This window comes from Vulpes vulpes, chromosome 15 (genome assembly GCF_048418805.1).
Source record: "Vulpes vulpes isolate BD-2025 chromosome 15, VulVul3, whole genome shotgun sequence".
Classification (NCBI taxonomy): Eukaryota; Metazoa; Chordata; class Mammalia; order Carnivora; family Canidae; genus Vulpes; species Vulpes vulpes.
This window is the reverse complement of record NC_132794.1, coordinates 67,151,708-67,167,095: the sequence shown is the minus strand read 5'-3', so window position 1 is coordinate 67,167,095 and position 15,388 is coordinate 67,151,708. Positions and strand designations below refer to the sequence as shown.

The 15,388-nt window shown below is 43.9% G+C and overlaps 1 protein-coding gene across 18 annotated transcripts in view; it reads right to left on the bottom strand.

The window, feature by feature from the left end:
• The window catches only part of TLN2 (talin 2), a 424,341-nt gene that overhangs the window by 75,313 nt on the left and 333,640 nt on the right, over positions 1–15,388 (bottom strand). For all 18 annotated transcript variants that reach the window (XM_072738715.1, XM_072738723.1, XM_072738718.1 and 15 more), the window contains 5 exons: positions 10,056–10,196; positions 9,401–9,582; positions 8,177–8,309; positions 5,610–5,711; positions 594–764 (listed from right to left, as the gene is read on the bottom strand). In XM_072738715.1, coding sequence (XP_072594816.1) covers positions 594–764; positions 5,610–5,711; positions 8,177–8,309; positions 9,401–9,582; positions 10,056–10,196 — 729 coding nt within the window. The remainder of the gene's footprint in view (positions 1–593; positions 765–5,609; positions 5,712–8,176; positions 8,310–9,400; positions 9,583–10,055; positions 10,197–15,388) is intronic.

The window sequence follows — 15,388 nt, the reverse complement described above, 5'->3', positions numbered from 1 at the left end:
AACCATCACTCTGACAGAAGTATCATCCCCAAGAGAAAATGGCATGCTGTCACCATCTTCGGCTACTTCAAGTAGCTGGGTGACACATCAGGCTGAGGAAATGTTCTACCTGCAAACTAGGAAGGGAGATTTTCATATTAAACTGCTGATCCAAGACAAGAGAAACACATGCCATGGGTGGCCTTACACCATGTTTTGCTTTGAACTTGGGTACCAGGAAAGGAAATGATATTCACTGGAAAACAACTGAGGTTTGCTCTGCACAGGCTGGGTGTCAATGCTGAGCAAGGTGCCTGGCAGGTATGAATTTTCATTCCTGCAATAACTACACAATGTTTTTCTTTCCCAAGGATGCTTGCCTCCAGATTCTGTCATGGAAAAGATTACAAAAAGGCTTCATTATGTCTATGTCTTGACTTTCTTCTTAGAGATCCCCCGGAAGGCCAATCAAATATTATTTCCCACCTTTTGAGCAGGAAGTTACATACTGTCACCAAGAACTAGAGGATTTTCCTTGGAGGAAACTCAACATTGAGGAATATTTGATGACCCCTCGGTGGCCCTCGGTGAGTCCCTGGGATCCTCAACTGTACCTTGGGGTTTCCACCACCTTCTTTGGCTGCGTACAACATCTGCAGGGCAGATTCTGCCAACGTCTTGGTCTGGTCCAGCACTGTCATCTGCTGCTGATGATCCAGGATCTTGGAGGCGACTCCAACGGCTGCTAAGATCAGGGGCTCAAAGTAGCTCGCCAGCTGTGTCACCTTTCAAGACAAAAAAGCCACAGATGTATCATGTAAATACATGTATCTCCTTTAGGAGCCCCACCGGTGGGGAGGGGACTGAGAAAGGAATGGGATGACACACAGCGGAGAGGCAGACCTGCTTAAGTTTATTCTGTTTTACTCACTGGCTAAAATTTACTTTTGTTTTTTTTCTATTATTTAATCCACAATCATGAGTTATTGCCATCATGTTATACATGAGACCCTCAGACCTTATTCATCACTCAATCTTACTTTATTTAATTTATTTTTAAAGATTTTATTTATTTATTCATCAGAGACACAGGCAGAGGGAGAAACAGGCTCCATGCAGGGAGCCTGACGTGGAACTCGATCCCGGGTCTCCAGGATCACACCCTGGGCCAAAGGTGGCACTAAACCGCTGAGCCACCCGGGCTGCCCTCAATCTTACTTTTAGAAGTACTTGCTCATTAATGAACTCTTGCTCCAATTTTACTTCCTCTGGGGAGATCTTCGTCTCACCTCTCATCATGGCAGAAGTGTTATGAAATTTGTTCTGTGATCCAGAGTTGGGTGTGAGAGCTCTACAAACTTTAACTTCATAAAAACAGTAAAGCTTTTGAAAGAAACAAAGATAAGCATCTTATGAATGCAGAAGGAAGGGGGATGGGGATGGGCAGGGGAACAGGGCAGTAGAGAGAAGAAGCCTGAGAGCAGAGGCTTTCAAGAAAGCCAATCCAACTGCCTTCTGCCCTGTGCATGTTGACCTGACGCGGATTTGCAATAAAAACAAAAATGATTTCACATCACTCTAGATGTTCCGTTCATGACTGGTCCAGCCCAGGAGAAGAAAAAAGCCTATCCAGATGGCTCACCACTGTTCTCACTTAGGCCTCCCCAGCAGGTGACAACATGGTTACCTCTGTGCTCACCAGAGCCCACAAGCTGGGTGCTGCAGGGCCACATGTCACACACATATACTGGGTACATTTCACACACCAGGCTTTCTGCTAGAAGCTTACCATGCTTCATCTAATCCCCACAATTCTAAGAGGTACATACAAATGAAGAGCCTGAGGCTTAGGTGGGTGAAAGAACTTTTTCAACCCCAAGCAGCCAAGATGTGGAGCGGTGACAAGAAGCAGGTGTCCTCATCCACAGCCCAGGCTCCTGCCTTCTCTTCCACTGGCCACTACTTCTCATTTTCAGTCCAGCTCCACTATGGTTATAATATTGGGTTTTACAAACGTTTATTATTTGGTTGTCTGTTGTTCTGTAAAGTATTCAAAATAAAGTCCAAGAATAATACAATAATACCCATTTACCTAGCATCTAGAATATCAGATTTTAACGTTTTGCTATACTTGCTTCAGATACCACCATCCAATCCCACTCAGATAAGAGATAAGACACAATGACCCTGATCACACTTTTCTATTCTACTCCTATGTGTGCCAATTACTAATTGCTTAATTATTTCCATCAAGTGTATTTAAGTTCAAGCCTTTGGCCAGCAATTTCCCTTAATTCTTCTCATTGTGTGGAGGAGAATGAATGTGATGGGGCCATAGGCAGGAAGGCCACTTCACATGAGCTGTGCAGTCAGTGGGTCAGAAATGAAGCAGGGGGCAGGAGTCTGTGGGGATGGTGGTGGTTGGGACAAGGTGGGAGTCCAAAATATTAAAATTCATTAGAGCTAACAATGAGACAGACCATCAGCAATAAACGTACATTTACTCTTTTATCCTTGAATACAGTTTTCTTACAGATGGTTTCAAAGCACTTGAGCAGGGCTATTGCTGGCCTTTACGGTGCTTTGTATGAATTTTATTTTATTTTTTAAAGATTTTATTTTTTAATTTATTCATGAGAGACAGAGGGAGAGAGAGAGAGGCAGAGAGAGAAGCAGGCTCCATGCCAGAAGCCCGACGTAGGACTCGATCCCAGGTCTCCAGGATCATGTCCTGGGCCGAATGCAGGCGCTAAACCGCTGAGCCACCCAGGCTCCCACTTTGTATGAATTTTAAAGGGGCTCCCTATCCCTGGGGCAGCCATGATTGATGTCAAAGCACATGACTTGGCTGGATTTTGGCCTCAGTCTCTGCTTTGGCCAAACACCTTTGTGTAAGACCCAGCCTGCACAACTCCAGGTATCAGCCCTTACACATCTGCCTTGGATCTCACCCTCTTTCCCTGGAAGGGTATTAGTGTCGCCACCAAAGGGAACCACAGTGCACTGATGGGTTATAAGGGCTCAGGGCTCAGGATGGGTACTGTATGTATTAAAGGAGTTAAGACATTTAATGCATTAGAACCTTACATATTTTCTAGATTTGATTTTTCTCCCAAAGGTTTAATTAATTAATTTAGAGAGAGAGAGTGCGCACAAGTTGGGGAGAAGTGAGAGGGAGAGAGAGAATCTTAAACAGATTCTGCACTGAGCATGGCACCCGACGTGGGGCTCAATCTCATGACCCTGAGATCATGACCCGAGCTGAAATCAAGGGTCAGATGCTTAACCCACCGAGCCACTCAGGAGCCCCTCTGGATTCATTTTTTAATTTTAAAAGTACATTTCACCAATGCAACCATAAAATGTCAAGGGCTGCTGTGTGCTGAGAATAATCAAACACAGCTAAGCTGGTGCCCTCATGGAGACATTATGGTTGGGTGATGGAGAGAGAAAGCTCTAGTTTCAGAGCCACTGGATTTGAATCCCATCTGCCAATTCCTTAATGAGAAGTCTTAGGCAATCTGCTTCCTATTACCAAACTTCAGTTTTCTTCTCCACAAAATGGGGATTAATAATAGCACTAAGATCCGTAAGATTGTCAGAAGGATTAAATTAGCATATATAAGAGTAGTTGGCACAATGCCTGCCATGCAGTAGGCACTCAATAAATGCCAGGTGTTACTATTCTTCATGTATTATGGGCAAAAGTTTTTGAAAGGATGTGCTTTTTCCTCTATTTAGGGGGCTTAGCAAAGACTATAACAACTTCTATTTCCTAGACATGAAAGAATAGGAAATATCCTTACCTGGGTTATCACAGAAGTTTAACACAGAATTTTGAGTAAGTGGTACATGATCTTGTTTCCCTAGGCCTAGGGTGGCAGAAAGGGTTGAGTGGTAGCCCCCCTAAAAAGATATGTCTGCGGCCAAATCCCTGGAACCTGTGAATATGATCCTATTGGGAAATAAAGGTCTTTGCAATGTATTTAAGGCTCTCAAAATGAGATCATCTTGGATTACTTGGGTGGGCCCTAAATCTGTTAAGAAGTATCCTAGTAAGAGACAGAGGAAGGGAAGACAAACAGAAAAGCAGGAGACAATGTGACCACAGAGGCAGAGACTGGCATGATAATAGTGAAAGAACAGTAAGGGCCACCAGAAGCTAGAAGAGCAAAGAATGGATTCTCCCATAGAGCCTCCAGAAAGAGTCGGGCTCTGCCAACACCCTGTTTTTAGACTTCTGAGAGAGATTCCATTTCTGTTGGTGCAAGGCACCCAGTTTATAGTAACTTGTTATAGCCGCTCTAAATAACTAATACATGTGGTCTGAGAATTTGCATTTATCAGTTCCAGGTGATCTCTGGGCCCCCACCTGAGTGTTGTAATAAAGAAATGGACCAGGTAGGTATCAACTCTCAGTCCAGGGTTCTTCTGGATGGAGGGGCAGAGGCTTCCTTTGTCCAGAACTCTCTTTTAGAAAGTGAGACTGGTTTAGCCAAAGGGCCAAGAGTAAATTTGTAACTCACGTGACACAAATATCTTATTTTTCTTTTGATGCCACCCATTGACATAGGAATTAATCTTCCATACTAACTCCATATGGACAGGGACAAGGATTGTTGCTCTAGAAATCTAGATATATTTTCTTACAAAATGCTTACTGGAAACAAAAGTAACTGCTGAAATGAAGTCTGGCTACTCTGGCAGACTCAGTTCCCCACAGCAGGCACATGGGCAATGCTCCAGCCCACCTGCTGGGAGAGGTCTGACCTTCAGGCCAGCCCCCACATTCTCTAAACCTCTTCGTACAGGTGGACAAGCCCTCCTCTCTCATTATAAAGCAACTCAGCTGAGAAATGAAATTTGCCACACTTGAAAGCATACAGACACACTGGTCATTTTAAATCTCAAAAACCTTTTCTTTTGAACCAGCAGGAAGCTTAGTAGGCCCTTCAGCTGTTCCACAATGTGAAAAAGCAAGAACATTGACTTTCTAAAATCAATACCTGCTGAAAAGATTTTGGCTACTCGGTTTTCTTGATATGCACATCAATACTGATGTCTGCACTGATAAATGTTAGGAAACCCTGAAGGCGGTTAAAAATCCAATTTTTTGCCCTCCCTCTACTGAGGCACAGGCTGCTAGACAAGTCAACTAGCCTTGAAGGATTTGTAAAGTGAACCCCAAAACAGGTAAAATATTATTCAGTACTTCTACAAGGGGTATGAGCTCACAGTTGAAGGGTTCCTCTGGAGTGGCCTGCGAGGCCTGGTTATCCAGAGTGCAGTTTGCAAGTTTGCTTTGCTCCTTTATATGTGAAAACAGGCACTGTTAGAAACCATGGAAGAACAACGTACCCCTAAACATGCGAGAATGAGGCCAGCCAGCCAGGGACAAAAGATGGAAGACAGCAGACTAGCAATGTCAGTGTTCATCTCTGGCTTATTCAGTGAAGGTCAAGGGCAGCAGATGTCTCGTCTTGGAAAATCTGACTATAACCAGAAAGATCTCATTCCAGTTTCTGTTTGAACTCTAGGTGAAAACTGATCCTGAAGTGGTCAGTGATCAATATCACTCACCCCCCATTGTTCACACAGATCCTCAGCAGGATCCCCTTGGGGCACATTACCTTATGTCCCAGCTGAGCTGCTTCTCCCCGAGCCGCTGTGGCGATGGGATCGATAAGGTGCCCGATTTCTTGGACCACTGAAGTTAGCTGCTCTTGCAGGGCCTGATAAGGAGAGAGAGCTGTCAAATTCTCCCTACGGCAATTCACCATGTAGCCACATTGATTTAAAAATACAAAGGCCCACGCAGAAGACAAGCTGGCCATGAGAAATGGATACCAAAATATCTACTATATCCTTAATGGATAATCCCTCTCTTGGGTGAGCCACGTAGCTACCACTCCACCCTGCCTTTCCCAGGGTCCCGGAGTTCCCCTGGACTAGAGCCCCCACACTTCCACCCATGAGTGACAAAAGGCAGGTCTGAAGAATACTTTTCCTCCTGGCTCCTCACTCACACCAACCACAGTGTTCAGTGATGTCACCAATATCTTTACTTTGAGTTATTCAGCATAACTACTGGAAGTAAGGAACATTTCCCTTCCAAGGAGGGAAGAAAACTTTGTTCAAACAGGGAGAGCTAATGTGGGGTCTGGGGGAACATCCAGGTGGCTGTGTCCTCAGAACTAAGAACCCTTAAGAAAGGGGAGGTGGGGTGGGGGAGGAGAGAAAAGGCTAATATAAAAAATGAGATCAGCTTTTGGAAAGTAGGACCATTTCCCAGACAAGCACACTGTGAAAATGCCCTGAACTCAGCTCAGGTTCTAAGTGCATTGTATTCAGTGATGTGGATGCAAATATTAAAAACTGCACCCCCCAAGGTATTTCTTTCTCAGATTTGAGAGAAGAACTGTACTCATGCTGTGAAGAGGCCAACTATCTGGGTGACGCTGGTGCATGAGGGAGACGGAGAATTCCAAGGTGGACATTAGTGGCTAATAACAGAACAGACCAGATCCTTTGTGGGACTCACCCTAGGAAATGTGCTTGATGGATTCAGGATTAATAGATCACCACCATAGAATAGCAAGGTACAGGGTAGTTTCTGACAAAGTGACACTGTTCTGCTTGTCAGTAATGAGACTCTGGCCCGTGCTGCTTTCCCTCTGAACAATGATGTATCCAGGCTGGGGTTTCGGGGCAGAGGTGACTTAATGAGAAGTTAATGAGAAGAGCAATCTAACATGCCAAATGGAAAACAAAATTCTGTGGATAAAAAGGAAAAAGAGAGACAGAAATAGAAAGATGGAGGAAAGTAGAAACATCCACACTTCCAAGGATCTCATTTAATTCACTATTGTCTATCTGCTCGAAGTGATTATAGTCAAGAATGTAAGAATATTTCAGCAATGTTATTACAGATGGCTTATTAAAATGAACAGGGTATAAGGAGGAAGTACACATAGTTCAAAGGGAATTCCTCAAAGGGAGAGATTTTCTTCCTAGGGAGGAAGTGAAGACAGAGGATGTTTTGGGAGGGGTGGTGAAAGAGTGGGGGCCTGAGCAGCTGTTCCGAGGTTGGTTGGTGATAATTCATCAAGCTCTGCACTTAGGATATGCACACTTTTCTGTATGCATGTCCTGACTTTAATAAAAAGTTGACAATAATTCTAACATTCTGCATAGGATGAGAATATTTTTTTTTTTTAAAAGGTTTTATTTATTTGTGTGTGTTTGTGTTTGTGTGTGTGTGTGTGTGTGTGAGAGAGAGAGAGAGAGAGAGAGAGAGAGGCAGACACATAGGCAGAAGGAGAAGCAGGCTCCCTCCAGGGAGCCTGATGCGGGACTCGAGTCCAGGAACCCTAGATTCACAACCTGAGCGGAAGGCAGATGCTCAACCAGGTGCCCTTCTTCTTTCTTTTCTTGACAGTGGGGGAAGGGAGTAGAGCTGGAGTAAAATCGGCAGCTCTATTAGTAAAAATGAGCAGGACCAACTCTGGGCCTATTGCTTAGAGACCGCGGCAAAGTTCACTGTGGATGAATTCGTTGGCGGTAAGGGACAGGTCAGTAAACAGACCATCTGTATTTATTAAGCACCTCCTGAGTGTCAGGTTCTTTCAACAGAAAGAAGGAAGTATGAATCAAGGGCCTTTGGACAGGTTAATTGAAAAAATTGGCAAAAGAGGGCCATGGCTCTGAATTAAAAATATAGTGCAAAAGGTTCCCAGCACTGGATATCAAGCAACTTAGTGCAGAATCCTTTACCTCTGAGTAGACCAAATGTGTAGACTTTAATGCTAAATATGCCCATTAGTCAAAAAATGCACTGATAAAACATGACAAGGAAATATTCCAAAATTTACATGTCTTGGTCTGCTCTACTGATGTGTTAGACTGAATACGGTAACCTCACTCTACTGACACACTCTCATCTGACAGTGATCATTTCCCCCCAAATTTCAGCCATATTTGTAATTTCCACTCCAGCAGTACATGTGTTCCTTCACCAAAGCCTTTCTACTCAGCATCTGCCTTATTCCCTCCACAAACTTCCCAGGTGGGTTCCAGGGATAAAGGTAATTCTATGATAAAATGCCAGCATCAAAAATGTGTTTGGCCCCATTCCCCAAAGCTGTGATTCTTAAGTACTTTCAGAGGCCTCTGATTCAGACACCGAGCCCCAGCCTACCTCCACAGAGATGTCATCCCTCGTGGCCAAACTCTGGCTGACAGCTGCCAGAGAGGCCTGCTCAATGTCCCGGATGCACCGGTTGATGCCATCGATGGAGTAGTCACACTCTCTCTGCCCAGGGGCCTTGTCCCTGGAAGGACAGGGCAAGTCAAACAGATTCCTCAGCGTTCAGGTCTCACAACTTGCTGCAGCAATGGTGGGCCGGGAGCCCCTATCTACTTTCTACCATGTCTGATTGATTTAAAGAGTGAATCCCTGAGCCTTGCTTAGGAATGTCTCTCTGCAGAGCCCATGCATTTCTTAATTTAACACTCATGTGAACTCTATTTATTTTGAGTGAGAAAGACATGATGCTGTTCCTCATCTCAGGCTGATGATAGACAACCACTCATCAAACTATTTAGACTTCACTGACTTCAACATAGGACCCTTATTATTTTCTTAAAAGGTCAGAGCTATTTCCTATACAAACATACTATACTCTCGACATTACATATTATTCACAAAGTCCTATGGTAGGAGTTAAAATATCTAGTGGATTTTTTCCTTGTAAGGCATTAGGTGAGAGAACAGTGGGGCTGAGTTTCTTTTTTTGGGGGGGGGTGGGGATGAGTTTCAAAAGCAATAAAAAACCAAAGTATGGCTAAGGAAAAGGATGTATTCCACGTTGTGGAGTACTAACTGGTCAACTTTAGAGATGTTACACCAACTCTGGGGATTTTTCAGGTTCATGCTATTGCCAGGGAGTTCAGAGATGCCCAGAGTTACTGTGGGACCTAGAATATTCTTTTTGCCTTATTAACAAAATAAAGTAACTTCAAATCCTGCTAAATAAACACTGGTGTTCTCTGCCTAAGCTCCTAGGTCTAGACAATGGTTAGGAGTGGGACTAGGCCATCAGGCCTGGGGATGATCATGAGAATACTACCTAAGTCCTTTCTGACTGAATTCTCTCATCAGTTAAATGGTGACCATGGCAGTGTTTACAAGGCTGTTGTGATGATGAAATAAAGTAATATAGGTAAAATGTTCAGAACGGTTTCTGACATAGAGTGAATGTTTAGGTTAGCTATTGTGTACAGAACTACCACTGGTCCCAAAAAGCCAAACAAAAAGATGGTAATGATCAGCTACATCTATCAAATCAAAGTCCTATTGGGCTTATCCTCCTTCCACCCTGATTAGATGTAGGCTCCAGCAATTTCTGGAGGAGAAACTAACCTGATAGAGGTGATGAGACTCTTGATAGAGTCAGACACAGTGTGGGAGTGTCCAGCTAGCACAGACCAGGTGGGCGGATCTTTGGGGTTGATGGCCAGTGAACGTGCAGTGCGAATGAGGTATGATGAACTCTCCAGCATGGTCTTAGCTGAGACCAGGATCGGTTCCTGTGCCTGAGAACCCTGGGAGCAAACAGCAGAAGAGTCAAGGGCAGGGTGCACAGATTAAGTGAATGAGTTGGGCTCTGGAAGGTTCTATTCTTTGCCAAGGTTCTATTCTTTTGCTACCTGTGTTCTTCAGAAAGAGACATAGAGGTTAGGAAACCATGGAGGCTGGTTCACACAGAGCCTGGATAGCAAGGACGTGGGTCCATGTTCACTTGTAAGTATCATTTTCAAATATGGCGCATACCAAGAAAAGAATCAGCCCCAAACTTAAGTACAGAGCTTGTGTTCAACACATAAAGCTAAGGCATTAGCACTTAAGATACGTGTATATCTTGAGTTTCATTAACTCTGTGCATGTATTGTCATTGACAACAACAACAACGTTCTACGAGACAGAACTTTTGGAGTTCTTAACTATTCATGTGGATTTGGTGCCACACGAACTAGCCAAAGACCCCAGTATTATCTTTGCTGCAAAGACTCCCTACCTCAGAGCTAATCTGGGCAGGAATGCTGACAAACTCAGGGTTGGATGCGAATGCTGTCAGGTTCTCCACAGCTTCGATCAAGGGCGCAGTGGCAATGCGACACTTATTGCGATTGTCTTCAGAGAAATCCCCATCCAGGGCCTGATGGAAGAAAACACAGAGACATGATCCCATTGAAATGCACAAACCACTCCTGGCCAAAGTAATCATCTCCTAGTGGAAGTATGTGGTTTAATGGGAATACTGAAAATGTTTGTTGAATTCATAAAAAATAATTGGAGAGATCAAGCCATCAAGCAGAGCGCCTCAGCAATTATAAGAAATAAAGTTTAATATGTGTTTCACAGGGCAGCTGAACTCAAAGTCCATCAACTTCCTGTTCATATGACCTTGCAGCTGAACCATTTTCTTCCCCACTTTTCATACCATAATCCTTGGGCTTTTCCCCATCCATTTTTAAGTTTATTCCCTCCAAAATTATAAAAATACTTTACATTGCATAGCATTTCCAATTTTTCTTTCACTTGGATATCCCTGCATGAATTATGGAGGTAAAGTGTCCATATCCACCATTCTGAAATGAGAAAAGTGGAATGAATCCAAAGGGAAGGAATGGACGAGAACTACCCCCAGTAATATGGACAAATCTCACATAGTATTTCAGGGGCCAGAAACAAAAATGTACCTACTGTATGATTCCATGTGTGCCAAGTACAAAAAGAGGTGAAACTAATTTAGGGTGTTGGCAGTCAGGTCATCCTTCAGAGCAAATAAGATGAAGGGGCACAAACGAGGCTTCTGGGGGCTGATCATGCCCTAGATCTTGATCTAGCTATAGTTACCTAGGTGTATTCAACTTAAGTTCATGGAGCTCTATTTATATGATGTACGTTTTTGCCTATCCATCTTATGCTTCAGTAATTTTTTTTTTTTAAATAGCAGGTGGCACTGAGTGATCAATCACTCTGTTGACTAAAGGCCTAGATGAGAAGAACCCAGGAACACATCCTACAGGCTGCTTAACAAAGGGTTAACCCTTGGACTTGTGGTTCCCCAACACCTGACCCCACCTTCTGAAGAAGACTGTTAGAACCTGCAGACTGTGCGGGGAGGGGACACACTACAACGACAGGGTCCCTTCCTCTCGGCAAAGGGTTATATTTGAGAAGGCAGTTATATCTGTAGAAGAATATAAATTTCCCTGTTAAATGACCAATTAAACTTTTAATTCAACTGTTGTGAGCAATATATAAAAGCCAATTTAGACAATTAGTGAACAAAAAACTAGGGCACCAGCATTATGAAACAAACCAGATCTGAGATGAGAGCGTTATTTTTCAGTTAAGCCAAGAGTAGGCTGGCACGTGTGCTCTAACGGCTATTTCTGAATAACAACTACATTCCAATCAAGCTGTGGCAGCTTAGTACAATAATTATACATCCCACCATGCTCATATTTTCAGAGGAATTCCCATGAGCCTGGCTAATTTATCATCTTCACTAATACCATGCATGCCTTGCCTCTACTCATCTGTAGACACTGACCTCTATTCTAACCTCACCAATTCTGCCATTTTTCCAGACCCAGTGGCAACCCTACGTGCTATTTCTTGCTCACACATGGCCTCCATTTTGACCGTCACTTTTGTGCTCAGTAAATAATGGGGAGTTAGCACCTGTCACCCACATGGCATCTTGTTAGTCTAATCTTATTGCACTATGAACATCATGGATTCCTTGAGGTGAGGCTTCAGAGCAACCTGAAATATGCTGGGAGGTAGGGTGGGTACTACGCAGCAGGAACTTGACATGAGTGGCCCCGACATGGGCACACCAGTAGCAGATGGATGGCAGAAATGGACTTCGGTGTCAAAGGAACTCAAATCCCAGTTGCGTCAGTGGCCAATCACACTCCCTCCAGCAGGGATGATGAGGCTTCTAGCTCAATGGAAGATGACAAGCCTCCCTTTCATGTCACTCCTTCCTCCTGTTCTTATCTCCTTACACTCTTCCTGTCCCCTTTTTCTACCTTATACAGCCCTCTTGGTCTATTAGGAAGGCAGGTGTCTGGTCAAGCCACCAACCTTTACTTGAACGTTATCAAAATGAAAAGATGATTGGTACATCCCAAGGAATGGTTTTCTAATTGTGCAGTTTCATAGACTGTGCCAATAGATGAAGAAAGGATATATATATTTTTGAGCCTCGGCACTAAAATCACATATCATGCAGCCCATTGCTAATTATGGGACAGGATCTTGAATGTGGAACACAACACCAAAGCTATTATCAACCACTTTTTTTTTTTTTTCATTTTCAAAAAGGAAAAGCTATTTCCACTAGAGGTGGCATCAGAGAGGATGGTTTACACAGATATTATGTCATTTCTGAATGCTGCTTCCACTCTGGGGATGGTGGAGCCACCCAGGTAAACTGAATATGCAAATCTGCTCATTGGTGAAATTTTAAGTAGATATGATAGTTTTCATATGGACTTTCCATGTCACAGAATATCTAGGACAGCAGCTGCAACAATGAAGGGGTAAATTCAGTTAGCCAAATGTCCAGGGCCCATGAGGATGAGGATCCTCTTCATCCCTGGCCAGCTCTTTTGGATGTTCTCTTAGCAAAATCCCACAGGAGTCTGGGATAAACAGTTTCTGCATGTGTACCAGAATCAAAGATTCATGGACTTTGGGAAGCTGGAAGGGACCTTAAGACCTTCAAGATTTGGGACCTTAATCACAAATCCCCAACATTCTAGATGATAAAACCAACACCTAGAAAGTGGCAGGCTATCCAAGCTCACACTTCAAACCACAACCCAAAAGCCCTGGCTCCCTTCTCTTCTGACCTTAGACAAAGGCAATAAGAATAGGAGTAAGAAAAGCCCAAGAAGTTTTCCCCTTTCTTTTTCTTCTGGAACAAAAAAAATCAACCTTCTTTACCAGTCCAAACCTAAGGATGACCAAAGATGACGCACCTATAGTCAAGTCAACTTCAATTAATAAGAGCTAGATCTGGTATCTTTGGTATACCGTGGGTATGCTTAATCCCAAAACTTGAGCTTCATCTCTGCTGTTAGAGGCAAGGCCATGCTTCAACTCCTCACAAAAAGAAAAGCTGTTGTACAATTTCTACTTGGTACCCAAACCTGAATGAGCACACATTTGAAATAGCATTCCATTCCACACATGTGATTCGAGATTAGTAATGAGCTGACTGAAAAAAGAGAAGCAGGTGACCCTGTGTGGAGTGACCGGCAGAAAGACAGCAGTTGTGGGTAGGGGTCGTGTGCTTCTACCACAGCTGGCATTTAGGGCAATCTGCCAGGGAGGAAGGTGAGGATATTTATTACTGCTGAGCCAAGCTTCGGGATTTTGAAGACTGCTATCGGTAGAGGTTTAAGATTCTTTTTTTTTTTTTTTTTTAAGATTTTATTTGTTTATTCACAAGAGACACAGAGAGGCAGAGACATAGGCAGAGGGAGAAGCAGGCTACCTGTGGGGAGCCCAATGTGGAATTCAATCCCAGGATCACGACCTGAACCAAGGGCAGATACTCAAACACTGAGCCACCCAGGTGCCCTGAAGTTTAAGATTCTTGGGGGCACATATTCTAATGGTCCTGATAACCTACTGTGAAGGTCTGTTCCCTGGTCTTCAATGTTCCTCTGGCTGGGATCCCTCCTTTTTGTGTGTGTCTATAAAGGTGTGGCAGCTGGGATTTTGGCAGCGTGGGCACATCCTCATGGTTAAAAGCAGGAAAAAAAAAAAAAAAAAAGGACTAAGCAGCCTAAAACTTAGAGCAAAATGCAGCTATGAGGGCAGTAGTCTTAAACATTGAAAGAATTAAATATTCATTTGTTTTGTTCTATGATAGGATTTTTAACCAATTCCTTGAAACAGGAAATCTATTCAGTATACAGTATGGTGAGCTACAGGGAAAGGACTATTACTGTCTTCCTATTAGTAAATTAAAAACAAGGCTCATTGTCCCTGGCAAACCCTGCCACCCAGTGAGAATTGAAAAACCAAGCACACTTCAACCAGTCGAGGGGCAATGGGTTCATTTCTGTTCCTTGTGCATAGCTGCTGTTTCCCAGGGAGCTCATAGAGACGACGCCTTCATCTTCCCCACCTAACAATCACCCGCACCCCTCCTCTGATGTTCCTGCACAGGCCTATCGTTCAGGCCATCACAAGAGCTCATTTGCCGCCGGGAATTGCAAAGAGGGTTTGACACCGTGAGGAGAATCTGAAAAGGAGAGGAGATCTTAGCAGAGATGCTTTATACAGAGATAGGTCAGGACTTAGAGCAGGAGGAGGCACAAAAGAAAGGTTCCCAGGAGTTTCTATAGAACAGTTTTTTTCCCCCCCTCCCGTGCTCCATCTAAATATAGTCTGTTTCCTAATGACCAGAAAATGGCCAAGTGTGACTGAAGTCGGTTAATTATACAGCAACCACCCGTGCGTGATGTCATTCCCTTCAACTGTTGTTGTCTTTCATCCTGGCCTCCCCCAGTTTGCACACAAGGAGTGCAAACACATCGAGGTGTTTGGTCCTAAGTTAGTCTGGATTTGGATAGCATGGCAGGGTGAGAGCAGGATCAAGAGTGGAAAGGGTGGGGGTTCTGGAAGCTGGGTTTGAATTCCTATGTGTCACTGACTGGCTGGGTCTCCTTGGGAAAGTTACTTAACCTGCCAGCGCCTAGTATCCAGACTATAAAAGGAGGATGACAAGCACAGGGTGGTATTGTGAACTGGGATGAGTAATCTACACCAAACATTTGGAAACGAGCTTTGTACAAACCAAAGAGTTAAAAATGTAAGCTTTGTTAATTTTGAATACTATGAACGATGATGGTAATTAAGGTGAGCAGCCACCACGATCCCAGGGGCACCTGCTCACTGGCTTTAATTTATTTCCAACCTATCTTATTATGGTCTTCAAATAGGCGGGCTTTACTCTTTTAAGGCTCTTTGTTTAAATGGTAAGAAACTGCTGACAGGGCTAACTGTCCTGTGCTCTCACCCGCCAGCTCCTAACTGCTGCTGGGCTGCGTGCTCTCCTCTAGCTTCCGCCTCTGGACTGATTTTCCACATGACTCAAGTGCTTTAGCATCATGCGAGGAAAATGATGCGTGTCATATGCTATCTCCAGAGAGGACAGAGTAGTACTACACGAGGGCCTGCCCAGTAACAAAGCAGATCGCCCCACCTCAATGTGTGTGACAATCCCTAAATACGTGTTAACCCTCCATTGGCCTTCCCCTCTCAGATCTGGGTTTACACAGAGCTGGTAGCCTGCCTTCCGTGACACACTGCTTTGGA